We start from the raw sequence: 26,655 nt of genomic DNA, 5'->3' as shown, positions 1-26,655 counted from the left end.
TCCAAACTGTCTTAATAATAGTATACTAGTTTCACAACCCATTTTTATGATCTGTGTGCCATTTTATAGAAATACAAACTTCATTTTCCAAACCATTTTATCCATTATTCTATCATTATTGGTGCTATATTCCATCACAAAATTGTACCTGTTGGTGTCAAGACTCATTGTTCAAACCTGCCTTTTGCAGATTCTCTAATATGAAATCATTAGCTTGTTATTTGGCCTAGTCTGTACTTTTTCAGTTGTTTTTGGCTGTGTGGCTTTGCCCACCACTATTCCAGTGGTCGGTCTGAAGCCAGGCCACATATTAACAATTCATTCCTGCTCTGTGTCCTCCATATCTTCACTGAGATCTTTATAAGTAATACTGCAGTATTACTGATAGGGGTCAGGCTTCAGGTGATAATACTGTGATATTACTGTTAGAGGTCTCGGTGGCCATTTTGAACACACAGAGGACACAAGGTGGAACATAATGGGCATCAGTTCCACCCTGCAACATCAAGGACCACTGCAATGCCCAGGGTCTGGGTCAAGAGTGGGAATGTCTTGCGATCTAAGACTATTTTTCAGGGCCTTGGTGAGTTTGGGAGAGGCTGCCATGTATTGGGTTTGTGCTACATGGGGCATCTTTGTTGTTGGGGGAGGGGGGGCGGGTTAGGGAAGCTTGAAACAGGGTGAAGGACGCCGATACTAGGATTGTGTCTTTTGCAGAGGGAGCAGCACTTTTAGAAAGTGCTATGGGAGGAGGGGAGGAAGTAAAATTTCCCCCCATATTCTGATTTCTAAAATCATTGCTCCTTCTACAGAGGGAGGGGTGTGGAAATGCAACCTTGCTCCTATTTTACAAGAGGCTTTATGTTTGGCAGAGACTCTTGTAAAATAATATGGGAATTCCACATGTCCTGACTTGGAGATTTGAATTCCCCTCTATGTGATCTTTCTAAACTTTGTCTCCATGTGTCTTGACAAAATAGGCATTTACATGGCCTTCATACTTAGGTGACCTCTTTTAAAATTACTCTTGAATAAGTTAGTCCAGTAAAAAAACAATGTTTACAACTTGTTTGTTGACTTTTACTGTCTATCATTTGCTTGAAATGATTCAAGTTTTGGATCATAACAGGAAAAAAAAAGGCAGTCATCTGCTTTTCAAGTCATGTGTTCTAATTCATATGCTTTTCAGTTTACAAAACTTGTCTTAAAATAACTCATTACAATCAGGAACAACTATTTTAAAATCATTTTAACAGATCGCAAAGAAGAAAAGAAACACAAATTTTGGTCATATTGCAAAGTGCCTTCACCAAGCTCTAAAAATATCTGGATTTGACCAATTAATTTGTTTTTTTGTCTTTGACCCTGCATTCCAGAAGCTTAATTGACCTCTACTTGGATTTAGCTCTCACCTTTTCTAATAGCTCAAGGTGAGTTAAATTCAGATATATTGAAGTGAGTTATATTTAGGTGTGCAGAGTATTTCCCTGTCTCCAGAAGGTTTAGAATCTAAGGGCTCTATTTATTAACACATGTGGTAATCAGCACATGTTAACGTGATTTACTGCATTCACTGTTATTCTCAGAGGGGTCTATCTATACTAAACTTGAATCAATGTGCATTAATGCATGTTAACTGGTGTGTTACATTCTACTTGAGGCAGTGTAGCATGGTATAATCAAATCAACCATGCATTTGGAGAGGCAATTGTTGAACTAGCCAGTATGGTTGCATGAACTGACTGTTACCAATGAATTAAGCACCAATAGGCAGCCATACAAACACTATGAATCGACCAAATTTCACACCTCCTTTCTCTTACTCAATCTACTCCCATTCTCAAGCGAAATTTATTAAGTCAAATTCCCTTTGCATGGGTAAAGTGATTTCCAGAATCTGCTTTTCTGATACAAAGAGAGCTTTTCCATTTTTGCTGTCCACAGGGTGAGGGAGGTGCAGTCCCAGCTTGCTGGAAAAGAAAAAAAAACTGTGTGAAATTGTAGATCTATACAAAGCAGCATGTGTGAGGATGGAGGGGAGGAATAGCAAAATATGATGTGACCGGTAGGGGGGATTGTGAGTTCATTTTAAACAAGGCTATGCAGATAAAAAGCAGATTTTTCTGTGCTCTATTTGCTCTTGATTCAAGCAGTGATGCTGCGCCAATTCCTCGTGACTGATCACTGCATTTCACTTTTTGATTTAAGGCTCTAGTGATGCACAATTGTACAATGCAGATGAAAAGTGCTGTACAAGCCACATTCATTTTGCTGTCAAAAAGGTAAAAATTTGAATAATATTTAGGAGATCCCACTAGGTTTGCATCTGAAGAAAATGAAAACCGTGGTAGCATATATAACTTCACAGTCAAAGAGAAATGAATCATCCCAGAAAAAAATGACAAATGAGCTTAACTTTATCAGAATTTTATTTTGGGAAATAGGAAAACTTCTTTTGCTTTTTATCATTTTAGTGCTTGGGCAGCATAATCTCATCGCATGCAATAATTATGACAATCCCATCATGTCATAAAGTGAACACCGACATTCCCTTCTCATTGGCAGACTTTTTTTTCTTTATTACTCAGTGGATGCCTTTGCACTCAAAAAAACTGCATTTCTCAGCTGTTTATTCTCTTTTGTTTTACATAACTTTTTCAAATGAAGGTAGGAGTGGTGAAATAAGGTTTGCAATACTTGCAGAACATATATAATTGCAATGACACCCTAGGTCAACCTTAAGCCTCAATCTCCTTCTCAATTAGCTTTTAGCCCTCCCCCAAGATTTTCATAATGAATTTAATAACCATTATTACCTCAACACCAGTCCCCCCAGAACAATCTTGTAAAAATGCATAATTGGCTATCATATTGTTAAATATTAAAAAATAGATGAGGCCTCTTTCTAAAGTCATTTATCTAAGTACATGGCTAGTTATCTGGGTAAATGGCTATTTAAAAACTGCCCACCTTCCTTGGGGGTAAAAGTACACGCTGACAGTTCTTTGAGATAGTGTGACTACCAGTTGACTGCAGCTGCTCTTTGCCACCCCCTTCCCCTGCTATGCAAACTGGTCCATCGAGGGGAGACGGGGGCTTTCACAGTTGGCAAGTCAAAGACAAACTGTTTATCTCCTTCTCATCTAAAACAGACAGAGCACTAAATGTTAGGTGCCCAAAATCTGTATGCTAACATAGTATTCTATAATGGCATCTGGGCACCCACATTCTGTTATAGAATCGAGTATAAGAGCATTTGCATAACAACATTTAGACACCATCACTTACGCCATGCAAAAGGCAGGTGTAAATGTTAGCACCTAAATGTTGGCACGTATGCATTCAGCTTACAGTAGTCTATAAGTTTTGCATGTAAGTGTGTAACCCTCCCATGACCCGCCCACATGTGCACCCCCTTGCAGTTATGCACTATGGGGCCCTTTTACGAAGTAGCGGTAAGCCGACTGCGGGCTTACCGTATGCCAATATGGAACTACCATCAGGCTACCGCAGGAGCCCAGCAGAAGTTCTCACTCCTAGTACACGCCATTCCCGGCACGGGAGCTCTTACTGCCATATCAATGGGTCGCGGTAAGGGCTCCTCCCGAAACGGTCGTGTGGTGTTTTTTACTTACCGCATGGCCATTTCTTTTCCTAAAAAAAAGACAGCCTTTTACCCGCAGCGGTAAAAGGGGGCCTCGGCGAACATCAAAGACACACTCTGTTGACAGTGCAGACCTCATTTTACCGCAGCTTGGTAAAAAGACCCCTAAAGCATTTAGGGGCCCTTTTACTAAGTAGTGGTAGGGCTAGAGCGTGGGTAGCGCACGTCAAACTGGCACCACCACCGGGGTATCATGGGCACCTGGCAGTAATTCTGAAGTTGGCGCGTGCTGTTTCCTGCGGTAGAAAATAATTTTCTATTTTCTACCATGGGAGGGGGAGGGGCATTCCCGGTGGTAACCTGCAGCGTGGCCACATTGGCGCATGCTGCATGTTTACCATGCAAGTAGCGCATGAGCCCTTACCACTAGGTCATTGGGTGGCAGTAAGGACTCAGGCAGTAACATAGCCATGCACTATTTATTTATTTATTTTTATTTATTAGGATTATTTACCTCCTTTTTTGAAAGAATTCATTCAAGGCGGACAGCAGTTCATCTATTGAAATATTAGATTTATTTATTTTAAACCAAACTTAACTTGCACAATTCACTATCAAAGGATAATGTAGTGGCAAATATCAATTTGTTCAAAATGCGGTTAGGCAAATTTATAGAAGCTAGATCAACCATAGACAATTTAGCAAGTCAGGGATACCATCTATATACAATGCAGCTGCTACCAATGATAGGTAGAGATGGGAAGGATATGGTAAAATATGGACAACTCTATACCTCTTCTCTTTCTTATGTGAGTCACCTGGTTTACTACTGATTGTTACTGTTAGAGACAGGATGCTGGGGTAGAAAGACCTTTGATCTGACCCAGTTTGGTAATTCTGTGTTCTTAAGTTATAGAGAATTATTGCTAATGAACGTGGACCAGAAGTAGAAAACAATGGCCCTCATTTATCAAAACCATGCTAAGTTGTGGAAGCTTGGGAAAATAAAAAAGGAGAATTTATCAAAGCCTATTTATGCTGATCATCTCAGTGCAAAGAGGATTAGAGCCCCATTACACCTGGGGATAATTTCCCCTGGAAAGAAAGGTTGCAAGCAATTTATCACAGAATTGCATAACTGAATGACTGCTCAGTACTTTGAAAGTTGTATGCCCCAGGGTGCTGAACACTACAGTCAACTAGGTGACAGTACATGTTTCCCTTTATGTTCTACTGATATCACATCACCCATCAGAATCTCTGTTTCTAACATGTTATATTTGTCGTCTTCTTTGCTCTACATTCTGCATGGAAATTGCATTGATAACCAGGGAACACAGACCTTGGCACCTTTTGGAATCCAGTACACAAACATCCAGAGCTCATTCTGGGGGGCAATAATCACACTGCCTGCAATGGTGCAAATTCTGCATATATATTTGCAGTGGCAGTAAAAGGCTTAATTAAGAGGCTGGTACCGGTGTTTAGATTAATACATATGTTCAGTGCAGCTCTCAATTCCTAAACTAAACGGATAGCTTATCTAGATAACAGGTAAAAATTGCTGCTATCCAGATAATTTTACAGCTCCCTCCTCCCTCCAATTCTATAACTCAGCACCTGCAAGTACGCGCCACTTACAAATGTGAGAGGCACCAACATTGGCAGCTGTATGCTTAAGTGCTATTCTATAAGGTTGCACCTAAAAGCAATAATATCTAACTAAATAGGGGCCCATGTGTGGGTGAAGCATGGGCAGGCTATAGACATGCCTCCAGCTTGTGCATATAACTTACAGAATGTACAGTAACACAGTAAATGACAGCAGATAAAGACCGGCATGGTCCATCTAGTCTGCCATACAAGGTGGCTAGAGCCATGCCCACCACTCCGTGCGGGCCCCAGTCACCCATACTTAAATGCCATATAGGCAGCCAAACATGAAGGAGTCTTGGTTAAAACCACATATCATCCACAAGTATTGCTGATAGTGTTCAACTTACTAGTGAAGATGTTTTCCCCTCTCCCCTGAGCTGCACAGCACCATCACTTGCAGCACATGACAATAAAGTGATCCACAACACTGGAGCTGCCAATCTTCTTTCAGTCTTTTGTCGTTTGCGGGACACAGACCATAGAAGTCTGTGTCCCATAAATGGCAAATACAATAAGCTATGTGCTTTATATGGTGCATGTATTATTATTATTACATGACATTTATATGCCACATATACCATCAAAGTTCAGTCTGGCTTACGCAATCAGAAAACTAGGCAAAACTCAGGAACGTTACAAAAAAGATAAAAACATACAGGCAATGGTAAATATCAAATCTGAAATTAACCTAAATACTTTCTGAATAAGAAAGTCTTCAGTAATTTACAAAACACAGCATGATTATCTTGAGCTCTGATTTCTACTGGTAACTCATTTCAATTACTTGCAGCTTGATATGCAAACACATTGGAAAAACATTTCTTCTACCCTATCTTCAGTGGATCTGGATAATGAAGATTTAAAAAAACATCTAGATCCCGAGCAAGCATTTCTAACTGATAAGTAAATAAGACCTGTCATGAAAGCTGGAGCATCACCATGCACAATTTTAAAAAGCAAGGAACATAATTTAAAATCAGTGTTCCATGTTTACTAAGGTGTACTAGCGTTTTTAGTGCATGCTAAAAATTAGCGTGCACTAATGCTAGAGACACTCATAGGAATATATGGGTGTCTCTAGCATTAGCACGTGCTAATTTTTAGCATGCGCTAAAAATGCTAGCGTACTTACAGCGCCACTTAGTAAACAGGGCCCTATGTGTGCCTGCACTGGCAACCAGTGCAATTGCACCAACAATGGTGTGACTCTATCAAAATTTTGCTACTTTAAAAATTAATCGAGCTGTTATATTTAATAAGGTTTGAAGTTTCTTTACAATCGTATCTTTACAGCCTATATAAATGATGTTACAATACTCTATATGCGCTACCACCAGTGTCTGTGCAATCATCCTAAACACCTCAGGCTTAAAATTGGATCTAATACAATGCAATTTCTGTAACACTCTAAGGTTATCAATAGAAATCAAACAAAATAAAACGTGGAAAAGAAAATAAGAGGATACCTTTTTTATTGGACATAATACATTTCTTGATTAGCTTTCGAAGGTTGCCCTTCTTCGTCAGATCGGAAATAAGCAAATGTGTAACACTCTAAAAACCCTAAGTGCTAATTTATTTAGATTTTGCTCACACCTTTTTCAGTAGTAGCTCAAGGTGAGTTACATTCAGGTACTCTGGATATTTCTCTGTCCCAGGAGGGCTCACAATTTAAGTTTGTACCTGAGGCAATGGAGGGTTAAGTGACTTGCCCAAGATCACAAGCAGCAGCAGTGAGTTTTCAACTGGCCACCTCTGGATTGCAAGACTAGTGCTCTAACCACTAGGCCACTCCTCCACATTGCCCTTCACCTTCTCTTAACCAGTCTGCCCATGTCTAGTTTAGCTTATTAATGCACTTAGTGTATTGTGGTTTACAATTACAAAGCAAAAATAGGGAGAAAAGAGTAATCAACTTGAAAATACAATAGCCACACAAGCAATGGTTCATAAATCAGGAAGCGGAAGAGCAAAATAACCTGGAATGCAATCAAAAAGGAAAGCAGAGAGCAGATGCATCAGCAAAAATCAAAAGCTTGTCTAGAAAACAATGGAACCGATATTCTAAGGGAATTATTTAGATAACAGCAGCTGTTGTCTGAATAAATTCCCTTATCTGGTGGTATCCATAGATTTTCAGCAGCTCTTTATGGATACTGCCATAGAAAATCCTTAGACCATCTTGATACTAACTGGTAATTGCTGAGGTGGTACATGGGCATAAGACCTAATTATCCAGAGAGTGGCACAAAAGCTGTCCCAGTTTTTCCCGGAAAGCAACAGTGCAGTCCAGTTTGCGTGGATATTCTTCTCATAGTGTTTCTAAGAGTGGGAAGTTAGAAGTACCACGAGAGCTATCTGTAACCACTGCTGCTGGTCTGGCTCAAAACTTATTCACATAGCTGTGATGTACTGGAAGATAGGAATAAGAATCCTTGGGAAAAGTTAATGAGGGAAGAAAGAAAGTAACGGATCAGGATGGAAGAAAAACGGTGACTCTAGGACTAAAGCTGGAAAGACTCGCCACTGCATGAAAGGAAGAGGCTTTGGCGTGTGAGCTGGAGAATGGGGCCGAATGTGTGCATCACATGCAAAACGCGTGTGACTTGGTATGTCTGAGAACAGATTCAACAAGAGATATACAGTATCTGTGAAGAAATACAAAAGAAAGAAAAGGCACCAATAGGCAGGAATGATAACTTGTGAGATGCTGGCTTCAAAAGAGATAGGGTTTAAGAAAATTTCCCTTTCATTTAATATTGTGTAATAAAATTCCTAAGATCTGTTTACTTTGCCCTTTCATTTGGCTTGCCTATTTCCAATGTGTAAATGTCAAGGCTGTTAGCATTGCAAAAGAGGTTTTGTTATTTTAAAAGACTGAACATGTTCAAGATAATTCTAGAGAAGCTTTGAGAGAGAGAGAGAGAGAGAGAGAGAGAGAGAGAGAGAGAGAGAGAGAGAGAGAGAGAGAGAAAAGAAAGGTAGGTCAGACAAAAGAAACAGTATAGCAATCAGATCCTCACTATAGTTACAAGACAAGTGACAAGTTTCCCATACTCTAAAAATATACATCAAGGAAGATGATTTTGCAAAGACAAATATTTTGCTGACAAATATTACCAATACAGTTAAAAATAATTTTAGAAATAATTGGGTCAAATTCAATAGTGGCGGGGAATGCTATTTTAAAAAAAATGCCAATTGTGGTGTTAAAAAATATGTATATTCAGTGCTTCTATACAGATAGGCTGTGATGCTCAATATACATATAGCAATGATACTCAGTTGCTGTACCTATAGCTATGCAGGTTAATTTAAGGCAACTTTTTTTCTGGTCTAAATTAAACTGCATAGTTATATGGGTAGCGATTGAATATCATTAAATTAGATGAATATTGAATGTCAACTTTTAAGGTTTGGGTGCCGAAACTATGAAATGATTTGCCAGTGAATATAAGATCTATAACACCTGTAAATCATAAGTACATAAGTATTGCCACACCCAGTATCCTGTTTCCAACAGTGGCCAATCCAGGTCACAAATACCTGGCAAGATCTCAGAAAAGCTCAATACATTTTATGATGCTTCTCACAGAAATAAGCAGTGGATTTTCCCAAGTCAATTTAATAATGGTCTATGGACTTTTCCTTTAGGAAGCTGTCCAGACCCTTTTTAAACCCCGCAAAGCTAACCGCCTTTACCACATTCTCTGGCAATGAATTCCAGAGTTTAATTACATGTTGAGTGAAGAAAGATTTTCTCAGATTCATTTTAAATTTACCACTCTGTAGCTTCATCGCATGCCCCCTAGTCCTAGTATTTTTGGAAAGAGTAAACAAATGATTCACGTCTACCCGTTCCACTCCACTCATTATTTTATAGACCTCTATCATATCTCCCCTCTGCCATCTCTTCTCCAAGCTGAAGAGCCCTAGATGCTTCAGCCTTTCCTCAAAGGGAAGTCGTCCCATCCCCTTTATCATTTTCATCGTCCTTCTCTGTACCTTTTCTAATTCCACTATATCTTTTTTGAGATGCGGCGACCAGAATTGAACACAATATTTGAGGTGCAACCATGGACCGATACAAAGGCATTATAATGTCCTCATTTTTGTTTTCCATTCCTTTCCTAATAATACCTAACATTCTATTTGCTTTCTTAGCTGCCGCAGCTCATTGAACAGAGCATTTCAACGTATCATCAACAACGACGCCGAGATCCCATTCTAGGTCGGTGACTCCTAATGTGGAATTTGCATTATGTAGCTATAGTTCGGGTTCCTCTTTCCCATATGCATCACTTTGCACTTGCTCACATTAAACGTCATCTGCCATTTCGATGCCCAGTCTCCCAGTCTCATAAAGTCCTCTTGTAATTTTTCACAATACTTTTGCGATTTAACAACTTTGAATAACTTTGTGTCGTTAGCAAATTTAATCACCTCACTAGTTAATCCTATCTCTAAATCATTTATAAATATGTTAAAAAGCAGCGATCCCAACACAGACCCCTGAGGAACCCCACTATCTACCCTTCTCCATTGAGAATACTGATCATTTAACCCTACGCTCTCTTTTCTATCCTTTAACCAGTTTTTAATCCACAATAGGACACTACCTCCTATCCCATGACTCTCTAATTTCTTCTGGAGTCTTTCATGAGGTACTTTGTCAAACGCCTTTTGAAAATCCAGATACACAATATCAACCGGTTCGCCTTTATCCACGTTTGTTCACCCCTTCAAAGAAATGTAATCAATTTAAGTGAGAACTAAAGATCGTATTATTCAGAGAAGTTTAAGGGGATTAAGATGATCTTTGATGGCTGTATAATTTGACGGATTTTAGAGAAGCATGGTGATGAATAATTTCACTAAAAGAGCCAGGATAGTTAATGTTTATTTGGAGAAGTTTAAATGATTTGTATTTATATTTGTTTTGTTATCGCTTTTTATTATGCATGTTTGTTTGTAAACCGCCTAGAACACTGTGGATTGAACGGGTTATCAATATTTTAAATAAATAAATAATATATTACCACTATCTGTATAGTTGGGTATTCCATCCTTGTTCTGCCCTAACTCAACCCCAGCACTATCTGGATACTGCTGAAAAATTAAAAGGGGATTTACATGTTTAGTGATGGCTACTAAAAGGCTAATTTTATAAACCTTATTCATGTTGTAAGGGCTTATTAAAAAATTAGGTCACATCTAAGAGTACAAGTGGTTCAAGTTGGTGCGTACTTATAGAGTGGATATGCTCGAGGAGGCATTTGGGCAGAGTGTGAGTGGAGTTATGCTTAGATTTACGCATGAGGAACATAGGGAAGAAACATCCAAATTACAGCTAGGTTCCCCATTAGGAGACACCACCCAGGAAAAGGATATAGCTGTCACTGTGGACATGTAGAAGTCTTCTGCTTAGTGTATGGCAGCAGCCAAAAAAGCAAACAGGAATTATTAAGAATATATGAATATGCATGAGATAGAGTTGAATACAAAGGAGGCAGTGTATACAAATCTATCTCAAGAATATTCATTGTGGATATCCTGAAAACCTGACTAGTTGGGGTTTCCCCAGGACAGGTTTGGGAATCACTGTTAGTGAATAGGCTCTCACAGCACATCCTTTGGGTACCTAAACGGAGGTGTTAAGTTATAGACTTGTCCCCTAACCCCCTAATTCTATAACCTTAGTCATAAACATAAGCATCATTTTTGCGCTAAGATTATAGAATGCTAGCACGTACACATTTGAATGTAACACATGCTCTGCACCATTCTATAATATAAGGGGATGAGACGATTTCCCTATGAGGAAAGGCTAAAGTGGCTACGGCTCTTCAGCTTGGAAAAAAGGCGGCTGAGGGGAGATATGATAGAGGTCTATAAAATAATGAGTGGAGTGGAACGGGCAGATGTGAAGCGTCTGTTTATGCATTCCAAAAATATTAGGACTAGGGGGCATACAATGAAGCTACAAAGTAGTAAATTTAAAACAAATTGGAGAAAATGTTTTTTCACTCAACGTGTAATTAAACTGTGGAATTTGTTGCCAGAGAATGTGGTAAAGGCGGTTAGCTTAGCGGAGTTTAAAAAAGGTTTGGTCAGCTTCCTAAAGAAAAAGTTCATAAACCATTATTAAATGGACTTGGGGAAAATCCACAATTTCTGGGATAAGCAGTATACAATGTTTTGTACTTTTTTGGGATTTGCCAGGTATTTGTGACCTGGATTGGTAACTGTTAGAACCAGGATGCTGGGCTTGATGGACCTTTGGTCTTTCCCAGTATGGCAATACTTATGTACTTAAGCATGTAAATGCGAGGGGATTTACATATGGGCAAGGCTTGATGGCACATGGGCGGATCCCACATTTACACATGTAGGTTATAGAATGTGGAGGGGCATAATCGAATGGGGCGCCCAAGTTTTCCTGAGGACGTCCTCGCAGGACGTCCCCACGAAGGGGTGGGGAAACCTGTATTATCAAAACAAGATGGGCATCTATATTTTGTTTCGATAATACAGTTGGGGACGCCCACATCGCGAAATTTAGGTAGACCTTAGAGATGGTCATCCCTAGAGATGGCCGTCCCCGATTTTCGGCCATAATGGAAACCAAAGATGCCCACCTCAGAAACGACCAAATCCAAGCCATTTGGTCATGGGAGGAGCCAGCATTCGTAGTGCAGTGGACTTTACAAATTGCTCCCAGGTGCATAGCTCCCTTACCTTGTATGCTGAGCCCCCCCAAACTCCCCCCAAACCCACTCCCCACAACTGTACACCACTACCATAGCCCTAAGGGGTGAAGGGGGGCACCTACATGGGGGTACAGTGGGTTTCTGGTGGGATTTGAATGACTCACATTTACCACCACAAGTGTAACAGGTGTGGGGTGGGGGGTGGGCCTGGGTCCACCGGCCTGAAGTGCACTGCGCCCACTAAAACTGCTCCAGGGACCTGCATACTGCTGTGATGAAGCTGGGTATGACATTTGAGGCCGGCAAAAAATATTTAAAAAGTTTTTTTTAGGGTGGGAGGGGGTTAGTGACCACTGGGGGAGTAAGGGGAGGTCATCCCCGATTCCCTACGGTGGTCATCTGGTCAGTTTGGGCACCTTTTTGAGGCTTGGTTGTAACAAACAATGGACCAAGTAAAGTCGCCCAAGTGCTCATCAGGGACGCCCTTCTTTTTACCATTATCGGTCGAGGACGCCTATGTGTTAGGCATGCCCCAGTCCCACCTTCGCTACATTTCCGATACGCCCCCATGAACTTTGGTCGTCCCCACGACGGAAAGCAGTTGAGGACGGCCAAAATTGGCTTTCGATTATGCCGATTAGGGCGACCCTGAGAGAAGGACGCCCATCTCCTGATTTGTGTCGAAAGATGGGCGCCCTTCTCTTTCGAACAAAAGCCTGATTGTCATTTATGCATTAAAGTGCTATATTATGGTGCACGCATTTATGCCTGCTATGGACATGGCAGAAGCACATAAATGCCAACTTACACTACTAATCTGTATCAGAATCTGGGTGTTCATATGCCATTATAGAATTCACGCTCAGCATACTACATTTTGATGCCTAAATTTTGGCTCACTTTATAGAATTACACTCTAAACCCCAGATTGTATATATGGTGCTTTGAGTTGCACGTGTAAATTTTGGCATGTGTCCAATTGGCGCAGACAACTTCATTAAATAATCCAATCAATGCTGATAATATAGCAATAACAGGCAATTATTGGTACTGATTGGCCTTAATTAGAATTTACACTCACATCTTTTTAGATGTATTCTATAAAGAGGTGCGCATACATTTTAGTGCATGAACCTGAAAAGGGGGCATGACCATGGGAGGAGCATGGGCAGGTCAAGGGCACTTTTACAATTTATGTGCATTGTTAAAGAATTAGGGGGATCCGTGCCTAATTTACGTGTGGTGTTGTACACCAGGTTTTCATTAGTATAAATGGTCGTGCCTCAATGCGGTTCCTGGCACTAAGCGCTATTCTATAAACCGCGCATAACTTTAAGCACGGTTTACAGAATAGCACTAAGCGATATTTTTTTGGCACCGATCTGTTAGGTTCCATTTATAGAATCTAGTCCTAAATGTATAAGTCCCTTTGACTTGACAGAGTCTAGGTTTCAGTTTGTTCTTTGTAACTTAAGATATGAGTTTTAACAGATCTATTTGTGTTCCTCAAATTTAATTATGCACTTGAAATTCTTGCTTTCTGAACATAGCACTTATAGAGCTGCAGTGGGTTACATGACCTACTTAATGATAAGTCGGAGGAGTTTCCCTCAAGTACTACAATAATGGTTCCCAAAGCTCTTCTGTGGACCCCCCCCCCCCCCTCCATCCAGGCAGGTTTCAGGATATCCATAATGAAGATGCATAAGAGAAATAGGCAAACAGTGGAGGCAATGCATTCAAACTTATCTCATGAATTGTAGATAGACAGGTTTTGGAATCCACCGTAGGTGGATTTAACCATTAGAACCAACTACCTTCAATTTCTTTTTTTTTTTTATAGTAAAAGGAAGGAATAGAGGACTACTCCCACAGATATGAGCTGTGGAACATGAGGGTGTTTTCACAAAATGTTACATAAAAAAGTAAGCAAGAGAAAGAATGCAGTAAACTAAATCAAATTTTATTTTAGATTTCATGATTTAAGGAAAGTAGAGACAAATAACACAGAAGATAAACAAACAGAAACTAACATAGGTTGTTTCAATTAGATGCCTACATTATGGTGATTATTGCATTTAGGGGCCTGGTATTCAACTGGCGGCAGGCAGTACTTTTGCTGTCCGCCGGCTGTGTTAAAACCAGATATTCAATGTTGGGCCGTTTCTGGTGACTGGCATCATGTATTTGGGGTTTTATAAATTGCTAAAAAGTTAACTAGTTATTTCGATATTCAGCGCTAACTGGTTAACTTTTTAGCAGTTAAAGATAGGCTTGCTATTTATGCAACCTATTTTAACAGCTTAAACATAGCCAGTTTAGCACTGAATATCTGCACCTAATCGGCTAGGTGCTAACCAACAATATTCAGCAGTTAGGTGTGAATATGCTAATTAACAGATCAGCAGCTGTGTCTGGCCAGCTAAATAGCTTTGAATATCAGGGGCAGATGTCCAGATTGCATGGACGTCCAAATCCCAATTTTACAAAGGCAGGATATGGACATCTAATACTGCAAAACATCCATATGGCATGGGGAACTGATTTGGGTGTGTTTTGGATGGGACTACGGAAGGGTCAAAATATGGATGTCCAACTTCGAATACAGAAGGGGAAGGGACATCTATGTCTAAAAAGATGGATGTTGTTATGGTACTTGTCATGTCCAGCAAGTGCTTCCATTGAGCGGCTGTTCACTGGAGGGATTAAGGCATGTCACTTCCTTTATCCCCCAGTGGTTGCTGTTCCTCCGCCCTCTCCCCTGAATGTGAATCTGACAAGGGATGCCAGGCTCTATGATAGCCTCAGGTACTATGGACATTCTTAACAGAGCAGCATGCAGGTCTGAAGAGTAGCCTAATGGTTAGTGCAGTGGACTAAGATACAAAGGACCCAGGCTTACATCTCACTTTAAGTTTGTTTTTTTTTTGTCAGCCCTCCAGGAACAGAAAAATACCTATTGTACCTGAATGTATAATACACCTACACACTTGAAGACTATTGAAGTGGTGTACATTCAGGTACAGTAGGTATTTTTCTGTTTCTGGAGGGATCACAATTGAAAAAAAAAATCAAACAGCTGGTGGGATTTGAACCTGGGTCTCCTGAGTCTCAGGCCACTGCTCTACCCATTATGCTACCCTTCTACTCTGCATGGATGTCTGTGTGGCCATTTTATAACATGGGCATTTGTATGCTGCCACACATATGTCCATGAACTTTGCTCTCCTCCATTCATAATTTGGAATTTTCAGTTTGTAAAATGGATGTTCATGCTGGATGTCTCCAGCACATGGATGCCCATTAGTACAGGCTGTATCCTGTTCTAAAATACATGCTAGATGGATGTCTATTGGTGATACTCTGACTTGGACATTCTTTCTAAAATACTGCTCCACAGCTACCTCCATTTAGGCACCAATTCTTCAAATGAGTTGTCTGTCTCTGCTCCTCTGTAACTGCATAGCTAACAAATCAATGTGCTGTGTGCACATTTCTTTCCCGCTAATTACTTCCAAACCTTCCAAAAACAGAAGCCACTTTCTGCGTATACACCCTCAGAATCTGAACTCTCTGTTTTAACCAGGAAAAACACACATAGAGGCATATTTTCAAAACACTTAGCCTTCCAAAGTTCCATAGAAACCTATGGAACTTTGGAAGGCTAAGTGCTTTGAAAATATGCCTCTTAGTCACTGAAAGAATGACACACACAGACACTAGTACAATCTTGAGACGCCTCTGTTCAGATAGCACAGAGGCTGCAAAACAGCTAAAATGGATCTTAAAACAGTTGGCATTGGATATAATCCTGCAAACTACTACTCAATCATTATCAAAGCTACTCCCTGGTGAATGTAGATCAAACTCTTTCGGCACAGCTTTTGATGTTGTGCTCATACATCCAGCTGTTTCTTGTTCTGCTCCCAAACACTATGATCATCTGTCATGAAAATTTTGCATCTGAACTAGGAGTTCCTGGCAGGCTTCAAAGGTATTTTGGAAAATGAACATGGAAGATTGATGTCAAAAAGCAAAAAGACATTTGGCCAAAATGGTTGATGTCCTTCAACACAAGCAGGTTGAAAACAGCCTATCTTCTTCCTCCTTCCTCTTTTTACATTTACATAAGAACATAAGAATAGCCATAATGGGTCAGACCAATGGTCCATCTAGCCCAGTATCCTGTTTCCAACAGTGGCCAATCCAGGTCACAAGTACCTGACAGAAACCCAAATAGTAGCAACATTCCATGCTACCAATCCCAGGGCAAGCAGTGCCTTCCCCATGTCTGTCTAAATAGCAGATTATGGACTTTTCCTCCAGTAACTTGTCCAAACTTTTTTTAAAATCGAGATATGCTAACTGCCATTACTACATTCTCCGGCAAAGAGTTCCAGAGCTTAACTATTCACTGAGTAAAAAAATATTTCCTCCTATTTGTTTTAAAAGTGTTTCCATGTAATTTAATGAGTGTCCCCTCAGCCGTCTCTTTTCCAAGCTGAAGAGCCCTAATCTCTTTAGCCTTTCCTCATACGGGAGAAGTTCCATCCCCTTTATAATTTTGGTCGCTCTTCTTTAAATCTTTTCTAATTCCACTATATCTTTTTTGAGATACAGTAACCAGAAATGAACACAATACTCAAGGTGAGGTCGCACCATGGAGCAAAACAGAGGCATTATAGTATTCTTGGTCTTATTTAACATTCCTTTCTTAATAATTCCTAGCATCCTGTTTGCTTTTTTGGCCACCGCCACACACTGTGCAGAAAATTTCAGCATGCTGTCTACAACTATACCTAGATATTTTTCTTGTGTGCTGATCCCCAAGGTGGACACTAGCATCAGCTAACTAAGATTCGGATTATTCTTCCCAATGTGCATCACTTTGCATTTGTCCACATTAAATTTCGTCTGCCATTTAGATGTCCAGTCTTCCAATTTCCTAAGGTCTTCCTGCAATTTTTCACAGTCCGCATGTGTTTTAACAACCTTGAATAGTTTTGTGTCATCTGTAAATTTAATCATCTCACTCGTCGTTCTGATTTTCAGATCATTTACAAATATGTTAAATAGCACCGGTCCCAGTACAGATCCCTGCAGCATTCCACTATTCACCCTCCTCCATTGAGAGAAATTGCCATTTAACCGTACCCTCTGTTTTCTGTCCAATTGCCAATTCCTAATCCACAACAGAACATTGGCTCCTAACGCATGACTTTTTAATTTTCTCAGGAGTCTCTCATGAGGAACTTTGTTAAAAGCTTTCTGAAAATCTAGATACACTACATCAACCAGCCCATCTTTATCCATACATTTATTCACATCTTGAAAGAACTGAAGCAGATTGGTGAGACAAGACTTCCCTTTGCTGAACCCATGCAACCATGTTTATTATATGTTCTGTTATTTTATGCTTTATAATAGTTTCCACTATTTTGCCCAGCACTGACATCAGGTTTACCGGTCTGTAATTTCCAGGATCCCCCCCAGTAACCCTTTTAAAAATTGGCCACCCTCCAATCTTCAGGTACTACGGACGACTTTAATGACAGGTTACAGATTACTAACAGTAGATCAGCAATTTCATGTTGGAGTTAAGCTCCACCCAGCGCATCCCAGGATACACCGGGCAGGGCAGGATGCCACCATTTTGGGAAGGCCCCCGAAGAGGATGGAGGGAGTGCTAGTCCCTCTCTCCTTCAACTACTACCACCACTACAGAGGTAGGCTGCCGGGGGTGGAGGGGAGCAGATAGATAGCGGTCCCATTAGACCACCAGGGTGTTTTTGTACGATGTGTTTGGGGGGGGGGGGGAGTGGGAAGCTAGCGGTCCCACTGGACCACCAGGGTTTTTGTGCTTTGGGGGAGGGGCCTGGAAGTCCACCAGAACTGTCAAACCTCTTCTGCTGTTTGACAGATCCAGGTTTTTGACAGCCTGGACCTGTCAAACAACTTCTGTGGGAGGATTGTGCCTTGGGCACATGCCCAGGCACAATCTTCCCTTGGAAGTACCCCTATGATCAGAGCTAAGAGCGCACATAAATTTTCATGCTATTAGTTTTGATCATAGGGGCCTTATAGCCCTACACTGTTCCGGTGCTACTTTTAGAGCGCTGTTTGGAACAGTGCAGGGCTTATGATAATCGGCCCATCAGTGTTTTGCTGACCGCCACCAGCTTTATGCCCGGACTCCAGCACTGAATATCTGGGAATACATGATCGGATAAAAAATAGCCAGTTACGTGTGATAATTATCACTTTATGGTGAACTGTATAAAGATAGAACTGTGTTTTAAGCAATCCTATTTAAGACTTTAGCCAGTTAATATCGGCACTTAACCTGCTTAAGTGCTGAATCATCTCCCAGAATGCCCACAAAGTAGCTGCTTAGGCGCTAACTGGACATTTTCCGTGGCACTATATGGTTAAGTACCACTGAATATACCACGTTAGCCCAGGACAATCTGTTTAAATGGCCATAAGCCATTTCTGGCTATTTAAATCACTTTGCATATCTACCCCTATGGTACTGTCAACTGGTGATGGAGAAGCACAGCAATTAGTTGTTGCTATTGGACACTGATATCCTGTGGTTAAACTATAAAATCCATCCTTTGAAATCTATTGCCAGTTACATTTGTTTGACATAATATTACTCTTGATTTCATTTTATTATTATTTCCAAACCACTATGCAGTTCAAGTACTGTGCCATTCAATTGCCCCTCCAAGTCAGAGCCATACATAGAAGCAACACAGATGCAAATACTTGCAGAGAGGTTAGAAAGAGTTCCATGGGCCATGCTCCGTATGCATTTTCCCTCGTTCATCAAGCAGTAGGAAGCCACATAGCAGGCTATGTGGCCCATCAGTGTCTCTTAATTAGATAAACTTTTTGAGCAGTTTTAGTTTCCTTATTCCACATGAACCAAATGGCAGCTATAAGGCGAGTATTGAGCAAAGAGCTTGTATGAAAGGCATTATAAAATCCTAAATTCCTTTTCCTTAGTTACTAAAATCCAAATGTTTTCAGCACATGGTTATTTACATAAGTATAAACAATTAATATCACAGGGGCAATTCTATAAATTTGGTGCCTCAGTTTCGGTGCCCAATGCCGTGTGCTTACCAACAATTTTATAATTGCATTTGGGCACCAAGATTCCATTATACAATACTAGCGTGTTGGCAATGGCGCATCTATGTTTCAGCACATCCTCTTACGCCATGTCAATGGCAGGCATATGCTAGCGTGCCTAAGTGCGCCAAGTGATGCATGTAATTTAACTGGGAGACACGGCTATGCTCCACCCACATCTATGTCCCCTTCAGGTTAGGTGGCCTGGCACAGGCACTACCTTTAGAATAGCGCCTAGAGCATATAGGCGCCTAACTTGCAATCAATGGCACCTTTGACACACCTAAGTGGCACGACCTCTAGGCACCAGCTTACAGAATTGTCCAGACAGAGCTTACTTCATGCTAAAAGGCAATCTGCAAACAGACTGCATAGTTGCAAAGTATTTAACATGTGTACTTTGGGCCCTCTATTCAGACTGCAGGAGGCAGCCGGCCTGGCTCTCGTGGTCAACGCTGAGCCTGGATACTCAATGTTAGGCTATTTCAAGTGATCGGTATTCAATGTCCAGTTTATCTTTGGCCAGTAAGAACATAGCCAGCCAAGTTGATATTCAGCACTGGCCACCTACGTTTATTTATTGGCTCTTATATCCCACATTAACCAAAAACAATTTCAGTTCAATGTGATTTGCATACGTTACAAAAGTTGAATTACAATGAGTGAGATTTGAAGATTACAAAGCGAGAGAAACTTTTACAACTAGTGCAGTGTTATGATGGTCAGTGGAAACACTGAAATTGATTAGTAACTTGAAATAAAAATTTTATGAACAGGAATGTTTTTAGGGATCTGCAAAAGGACAGGTAGTTATAATTATGCCTTATTTCTCTTGGAGGAGTGTTCCACCATTTTGTGCCTAAATAAGAAAAGCCACAGGAAAATATAGATTTATAGCAGCCAAAGATAAATCTGCTATTGACGAGGCCAGATTTGGCCGCAAAACTTAAGCCAGCTATCTCCCGTTGAATATCACCAGATAGCTGGCTAAGTGCCATTTGACTGACCAGGTGCCATTCTGGCCAGTTAAATGGTTTTGAATATTGGCTGGGTTATGTAATTTTTTTCAAAGAGATGCTGCTCACCTGGTTTCTCTTTGGAAATTAGTACCCTAAAGTATGCACATGAAAAGCCTCTACTATTTCTGTGGGTGGTTCAGCAGGGGCAAAACAGCATGCATAAATCTGAAAATCAAATGTACATGTGCCATTTTCCTTCCCTGATTTAAACAAGCCCACAGGAATGCCTCTTTATCCATGTAGTCAAAAATCCACATGCTATGAAGTCTATGCATACTTTGTGCCACTGTGAGAATGGCAATTTCTAACCTAGTCATTTTTTCCAAGCAAATCACTATTGACCTCTGACTCCTATTTGCATACAGTTTTGGTTTGCTCTTCTGCTCTTGTGGAGTTAAACTTTTATTAGCAGAAAGAAATGTTAATTTTGAGATAGTCATAATCTCACTGCATTTATTAGTGACTAAAGTGGCCTCTTATCAGCATAAATTATTTATGGCAAACAGAATATATAAAAAAATGACACTGAAGAGACAACAGTAGCATCTTCAATGGCTGGTTTAAGAACCAAGACTCAGTTAGCTCAGTAAAAGAGAAATGCTGGTCAACTTACTTTTTAGGGGTTCGAAGATCAAGAAACTTGTCTCTGACATCAAGAGTAATATCTGCAAGCTTTGTGTCAGGCAGTTTGATTTTAATCTGAAATAAACAAGTTATATTTACTGTTAAAAGCATAAACACTAATGCAGAGCTAGAAGTAACTGCTGCTAGAGATCTGTCATTGTAAGGGGGCAACAAAGCTACATTTTTGGGCATAGCACTGAATATGAATATTAAATTACATTTCAATGCATCCATATTAAATGTTCACAGTTTTGTTTTATTCACACCATTTCTATTGGTCATTGCATATAGAACTTTTCCCCTCTAACTCTGGGATACAGAGGACAATTGTATAACTGGGTGTCAGAATTTAGGCCCCTCGATACCGTTCGCTGGGTGTAAATTCTATAATGATATCTGGGTGCTTTGATGCTGTTATAGAATACAAGTCAGTCGATATTCAAAGTGATTTAAATCACTTGTGGCTGCCTAACCGCTGACTAGCAATGTTTGAATTGGGAAGGTCAGAAGAGGTCCAGGAGTCAGAGCTGAGGAGGAGCTGGGAGTTAGGTGAATGACAGTAATATTCAGTGTTGGCATCCGCATAGCTAACTGGTCGAATTTAGGACCCGCTTTTGAACAGTCCTAAACTCACCTAGTTAGCTATGTGGGTGCCAGCACTGAATACTGGCTGGCACCTGCATAAAATAAAAAGATGCCCTGTGCTCCTCTGACCCTAAACCCAATGCTCTGGTCCCAATCCCCCCTCCCCTATGGTGAGGCCCAGACACCCTCCCTGACAAGGCTAGACCCCCCCTCCCAACAAGGTTAAAATCCCCATCCCCCAGAGAAGGCTAGACCCCTCTCCCAACATCCCACAATAAGGATAGCCCCCTCCCCCCGGCCTACCTAAATTTCCTGGTGATCCAGTGGTGTGATGGGGCAGCAGTGAACATCACGCCCTATCACCCCTAGTGGCTGCCTTGACAAAATGGCTGTTGTGACTTCTACCACAAGGCTGGCACTGCACTAAACTCAGGCACTGGAAATTAAAGCCTGCTATGTGAGGTTTGCTGCCTGTACAGCTTGGGATGGAGCACAGTGTTGGAGTCTGTGTAGCTGCATCTCCTATGCCAGGCTTGGTTTCCTGCTGCTCTCCTCTCCCAGCTATTGCTGTTTGCATACAATGTACCCCCTTATTGCCTGCACCTGAAGTGGACCGCTCCCTTGGAATGCCACTGAAAAGCACCCCTAAATTACAAAAAACCACGCAAAGTGGGAGAAGTTGCTTTGTTCCTTTCTAGGCTCTCTCCAGGACTGCATACCAATTGTACAGACAAACCTGTGACTCTTTACCTTAATTTAGTATTCCACCAGGAAAAACCAGGATATTTGGTTAAATCCAAAACAAACAATAAGCCTACACATGATTAATACCTCTTCCCATGTATCTCCCAAAATTCTGGTAATAAATACTCTCATCAACCAAAACTACTGGGTAAGGCCTTCTTGCACTACAGTAGATGAGGCCACTACCAAGACACAAGGAGCCCTGTTTATTAAGGTATGCTAGCGCTTTTAGCGTACACTAAATGCTAGAGCCACCTATATGTTCCTATGGGCGACTTTAGCGTTTAGCATACGCTAATCATTAGCATGTGCTAAAAACGCTAGCGCTCTTATGATGGCATAGTAAATAGGGCCCAAGGTCTGTCCACAATACCCAATCTCTTATTTAATCCTCTCATGGCTATTAAAATATAAATTCTTTATCCTTTATTCCATTATAGGATCAGAATATCCTTACTCCTGGCAATGAGAAGTCTGAATTATTCTTTTTCTTGGAGCAGGAACTGTACCTTCTGCATCCTACTCTATAGCAGATACAATATTTTGACAACATATACATCAGTGATCAGGACAAGATAAAAAAGTACATTTTATCCTTGATTTCACATAACAAAAATTGCAATAAGTTCTTACTGCAACAGGCTAGTTAAATAGATATTATATTTACTATGTCTGATAATATTGTCATTTCATAACATAGCAAATAGCCATCACTTATACTGACATCTTTTGTTCTTTTGTTTTTTTTTTTCAAATAAATGCCTTTATATTAAATAATATTTTCTCACTTGTGTTTCTTAAACAAGCTGTATTCTGAGGCAGGTGTCCTGTGAAAATAAGGTTGACATCCCTTTGTCACCTGTCTGTGTTCTCTATTGCACAGTGGTCATTAATCACTCTAAGCAGAGCATGGGGTCACTAGCCATTTATTGTTAACTAATGGCAGAAGGTGAGCATGGCCTACAAATTGAGTAATCTGAAGGACAGTATTGAAAACCAGGATGGTACTGCATACGAAACGAAGATGTGGAAAATGTGCTTCCTCTGAAAAAGAGGAGTGAGAAAATACAGTTCACTATTCAAAAGAAGTTTTAGATTCACTGGCAGCTGATGAATGCTTTATCCATGTATTTTCAAATATTTGACTGAACAACCTGATACTAATGCTATAAGATGGGGCTGGGTATGGGGTAGAGATGAGGGCAGGCTCAAAAATAATCCATTAGTGGCAATATTCATCCACTAAAGATCTATTCTTTGATATCCAAAAGCACTTATCTGTATTCTTCGGAATTCTATGTATGGCACCTAGGGTTACATGCTATTTCCACACCGATTTTTCAGCACAGAAAAGCATTATAATGGAAGCAAGGTGCTGATATGGCCCAAAAATGGCAGATCATGCAGAAGCAGGGGCGTAGCCAGACTTCGGCAGGAGGGGGGGTCCAGAGCCCGAGGTGAGGGGGCATATTTTAGCCCCCCCCGCCATTTTTGACCCCCCCCCCCAGCGCCAACCCTTTCTACCCCCCATTCCCGCCGCCGCTGTTGGGTACCTTTGCTGGTGAAGGTCCCCAACCCCCGGCAGCCGAAGTCCTCTCCTTCGGCATGGCCACGTTGCTGATCTGCAAGGCTTCTGTTTCTGTGAGTCTGTACGTGCAGGACATCAGATTCACAGAAACAGAAGCCTTGCAGATCAGCAACGTGGCCACACCGGAGAAGAGGACTTTGGCTGGCAGGGGTTGGGGACCCCCGCCAGCAAAGGTACCCGATGGCGGCGGTGGGGGAGGGTTGGCGGCGGGAGGGGAGGGTCGAAGGGGTTGGCGGCAGGGGGGCCAGGGCCAAATCTACAGGGGCCCATGCCCCAACGTAGCTATGCCCCTGTGCAGAAGTACACTTACACACCCTGTTATAGCGCCTAAGTGTTTCCACATGGATCTGAAAAGGGGGGGCATAATGATGGGAGGAACACGGGCAGTTCCCTTAAAATGCACACAGTGTTACAGGCTTCAGAGGATCCCCGTCATCTTCTGTGCTGGGATTTACACTTGGTTTCAGTTGGTATAAATGCTCATGCCCAAAGTTGGGAACGGATTCCGGTGCTACACACTATTTTATAGAGGGCGCCCCTCTCAGACAGCCCTTTATAGAATACTGTTCTGAACCATATACTGAATCTAGCCCAGTACGGCAACTGCTGTACAGATAAGTTCCCTGTGAATTTTCAGTGGCACTTTCCCTTGGATTCTATATATGGCGCACAAATTTGGGTGACCATATTTGGCTGCAGATCCAAGAAGCGTACGCAAACAAATGAGTGAATAAGCCATTAACTATCAATTATTAAAGTTTACTGGCACTAATTTGGATTTGTGCACACATCTGCCTGCGCACTATTGTATAACATCGAGCGACTAAATCTCATAGCATGTAAATCAAAAGGGGGCATGGCTAGGGGAGGAGCATGGGTGGGTGAGGGGCATTCTGAACATTTGCACACAGTGTTATAGCATTGTGCTAACACTCAAATTTGAGCCGGGAATCGGCGCGATGGAGGAGTGCCATTTATAGAATAGTTCTTAGCGCTGATTTTTTCTGCTCACCATTTACTGAATCTTGCCCTCTCTGGATATTGCCACTGAAAATTCTTACAAATCATTCCAGCGCTATCCAGAAAGTGCTAAGGTGGCACTAGAGCAACCTGTAGGTGTTCTTCCTAACTCTCCAGTAGCTATGTGGATTAATTTAGAACAGCAATGTAATTGATGGATTTAGTGAAAGTTCTTCATAGATCTTATATATGTAACCAATTTATTCTTCAATTTCCCAGTGCTGCTGCTCTAAAATTGATCAGACACTTTTCTGCGTCGCTTTACTATCAGACGGCCTCATTATGGAATTCACTTCCTTTGGCCTTGTGATGTTGTCCATGTTATATATGGTTTAGAAAGAATCTGAAAATATTTTTGTTCCCACAAACTAGGTCTAAATGGTTGTACTGGTTGATATATGTTGAAATTGTTATTGTAATTCCCAGAATGCTTGATCTGGTTTCTTATTTATTGTAACCCGCCTTCAACTAATAAGATATATGGTGGGATATAATACGTGTTATAACATAACAAATGGCTATCCTAACTTTAAAAATCATAGCTATACAGATAGCAGCTGAATATTGCTTAATATTCAGATAGCAGCTATGAAAGCGAATGCTACATACCTGTAGAAGGTATTCTCCGAGGACAGCAGGCTGATTGTTCTCACTGATGGGTGACGTCCACGGCAGCCCCTCCAATCGGAAACTTCACTAGCAAAGTCCTTTGCTAGCCCTCGCGCGCCCGCGCGCACCGCGCATGCGCGGCCGTCTTCCCGCCCGAAACCGGCTCGAGCCGGCCAGTCCAGTATGTAGCAAGACAATACACTTCAAGGGAAGACACAACTCCAAAGGGGAGGCGGGCGGGTTTGTGAGAACAATCAGCCTGCTGTCCTCGGAGAATACCTTCTACAGGTATGTAGCATTCGCTTTCTCCGAGGACAAGCAGGCTGCTTGTTCTCACTGATGGGGTATCCCTAGCCCCCAGGCTCACTCAAAACAACAACATTGGTCAATTGGGCCTCGCAACGGCGAGGACATAACTGAGATTGACCTAAAAAATTTACCAACTAACTGAGAGTGTAGCCTGGAACAGAACAAACAGGGCCCTCGGGGGGTGGAGTTGGATCCTAAAGCCCAAACAGGTTCTGAAGAACTGACTGCCCGAACCGACTGTCACGTCGGGTATCCTGCTGCAGGCAGTAATGAGATGTGAATGTGTGGACAGATGACCACGTCGCAGCTTTGCAAATTTCCTCCATGGTGGCTGACTTCAAGTGGGCTACCGACGCTGCCATGGCTCTAACATTATGAGCCGTGACATGACCCTCAAGAGCCAGCCCAGCCTGGGCGTAAGTGAAGGAAATGCAATCTGCTAGCCAATTGGATATGGTGCGTTTCCCTACAGCCACTCCCCTCTTGTTGGGATCAAAAGAAACAAACAATTGGGCGGACTGTCTGTGGGGCTGTGTCCGCTCCAGATAGAAGGCCAATGCTCTCTTGCAGTCCAATGTGTGCAGCTGACGTTCAGCAGGGCAGGAATGAGGACGGGGAAAGAATGTTGGCAAGACAATTGACTGGTTCAGATGGAACTCCGACACAACCTTTGGCAGAAACTTAGGGTGAGTGCGGAGGACTACTCTGTTGTGATGAAATTTGGTGTAAGGGGCCTGGGCTACCAGGGCCTGAAGCTCACTGACTCTATGAGCCGAGGTAACTGCCACCAAGAAAATGACCTTCCAGGTCAAGTACTTCGGATGGCAGGAATTCAGTGGCTCGAAAGGAGGTTTCATCAGCTGGGTGAGAACGACATTGAGATCCCATGACACTGTAGGAGGCTTGACAGGGGGCTTTGACAAAAGCAAACCTCTCATGAAGCGAACAACTAAAGGCTGTCCTGAGATCGGCTTACCTTCCACTTGGTAATGGTATGCACTGATTGCACTAAGGTGAACCCTTACGGAGTTGGTCTTCAGACCAGAC

At 41.6% G+C, this 26,655-nt stretch overlaps 1 protein-coding gene across 2 annotated transcripts in view; it reads right to left on the bottom strand.

The window, feature by feature from the left end:
* Window positions 1-875: 875 nt before the first annotated feature.
* Window positions 876-26,655, bottom strand: part of PIH1D3 (PIH1 domain containing 3) — an 88,119-nt gene continuing 62,339 nt past the window's right edge. For both annotated transcript variants that reach the window (XM_030209707.1, XM_030209708.1), the window contains exons 6-7: window positions 20,743-20,828; window positions 876-1,970 (exon numbers count right to left, since the gene is read on the bottom strand). In XM_030209707.1, the coding sequence (XP_030065567.1) occupies window positions 1,841-1,970; window positions 20,743-20,828 (216 nt within the window). In that variant the 3' untranslated portion in view covers window positions 876-1,840. The remainder of the gene's footprint in view (window positions 1,971-20,742; window positions 20,829-26,655) is intronic.

This window comes from Microcaecilia unicolor, chromosome 7 (genome assembly GCF_901765095.1).
Source record: "Microcaecilia unicolor chromosome 7, aMicUni1.1, whole genome shotgun sequence".
NCBI lineage: Eukaryota > Metazoa > Chordata > Amphibia > Gymnophiona > Siphonopidae > Microcaecilia > Microcaecilia unicolor.
Note: the sequence above shows the minus strand (reverse complement) of the source record. Positions and strands in the feature narration are given on the sequence as shown.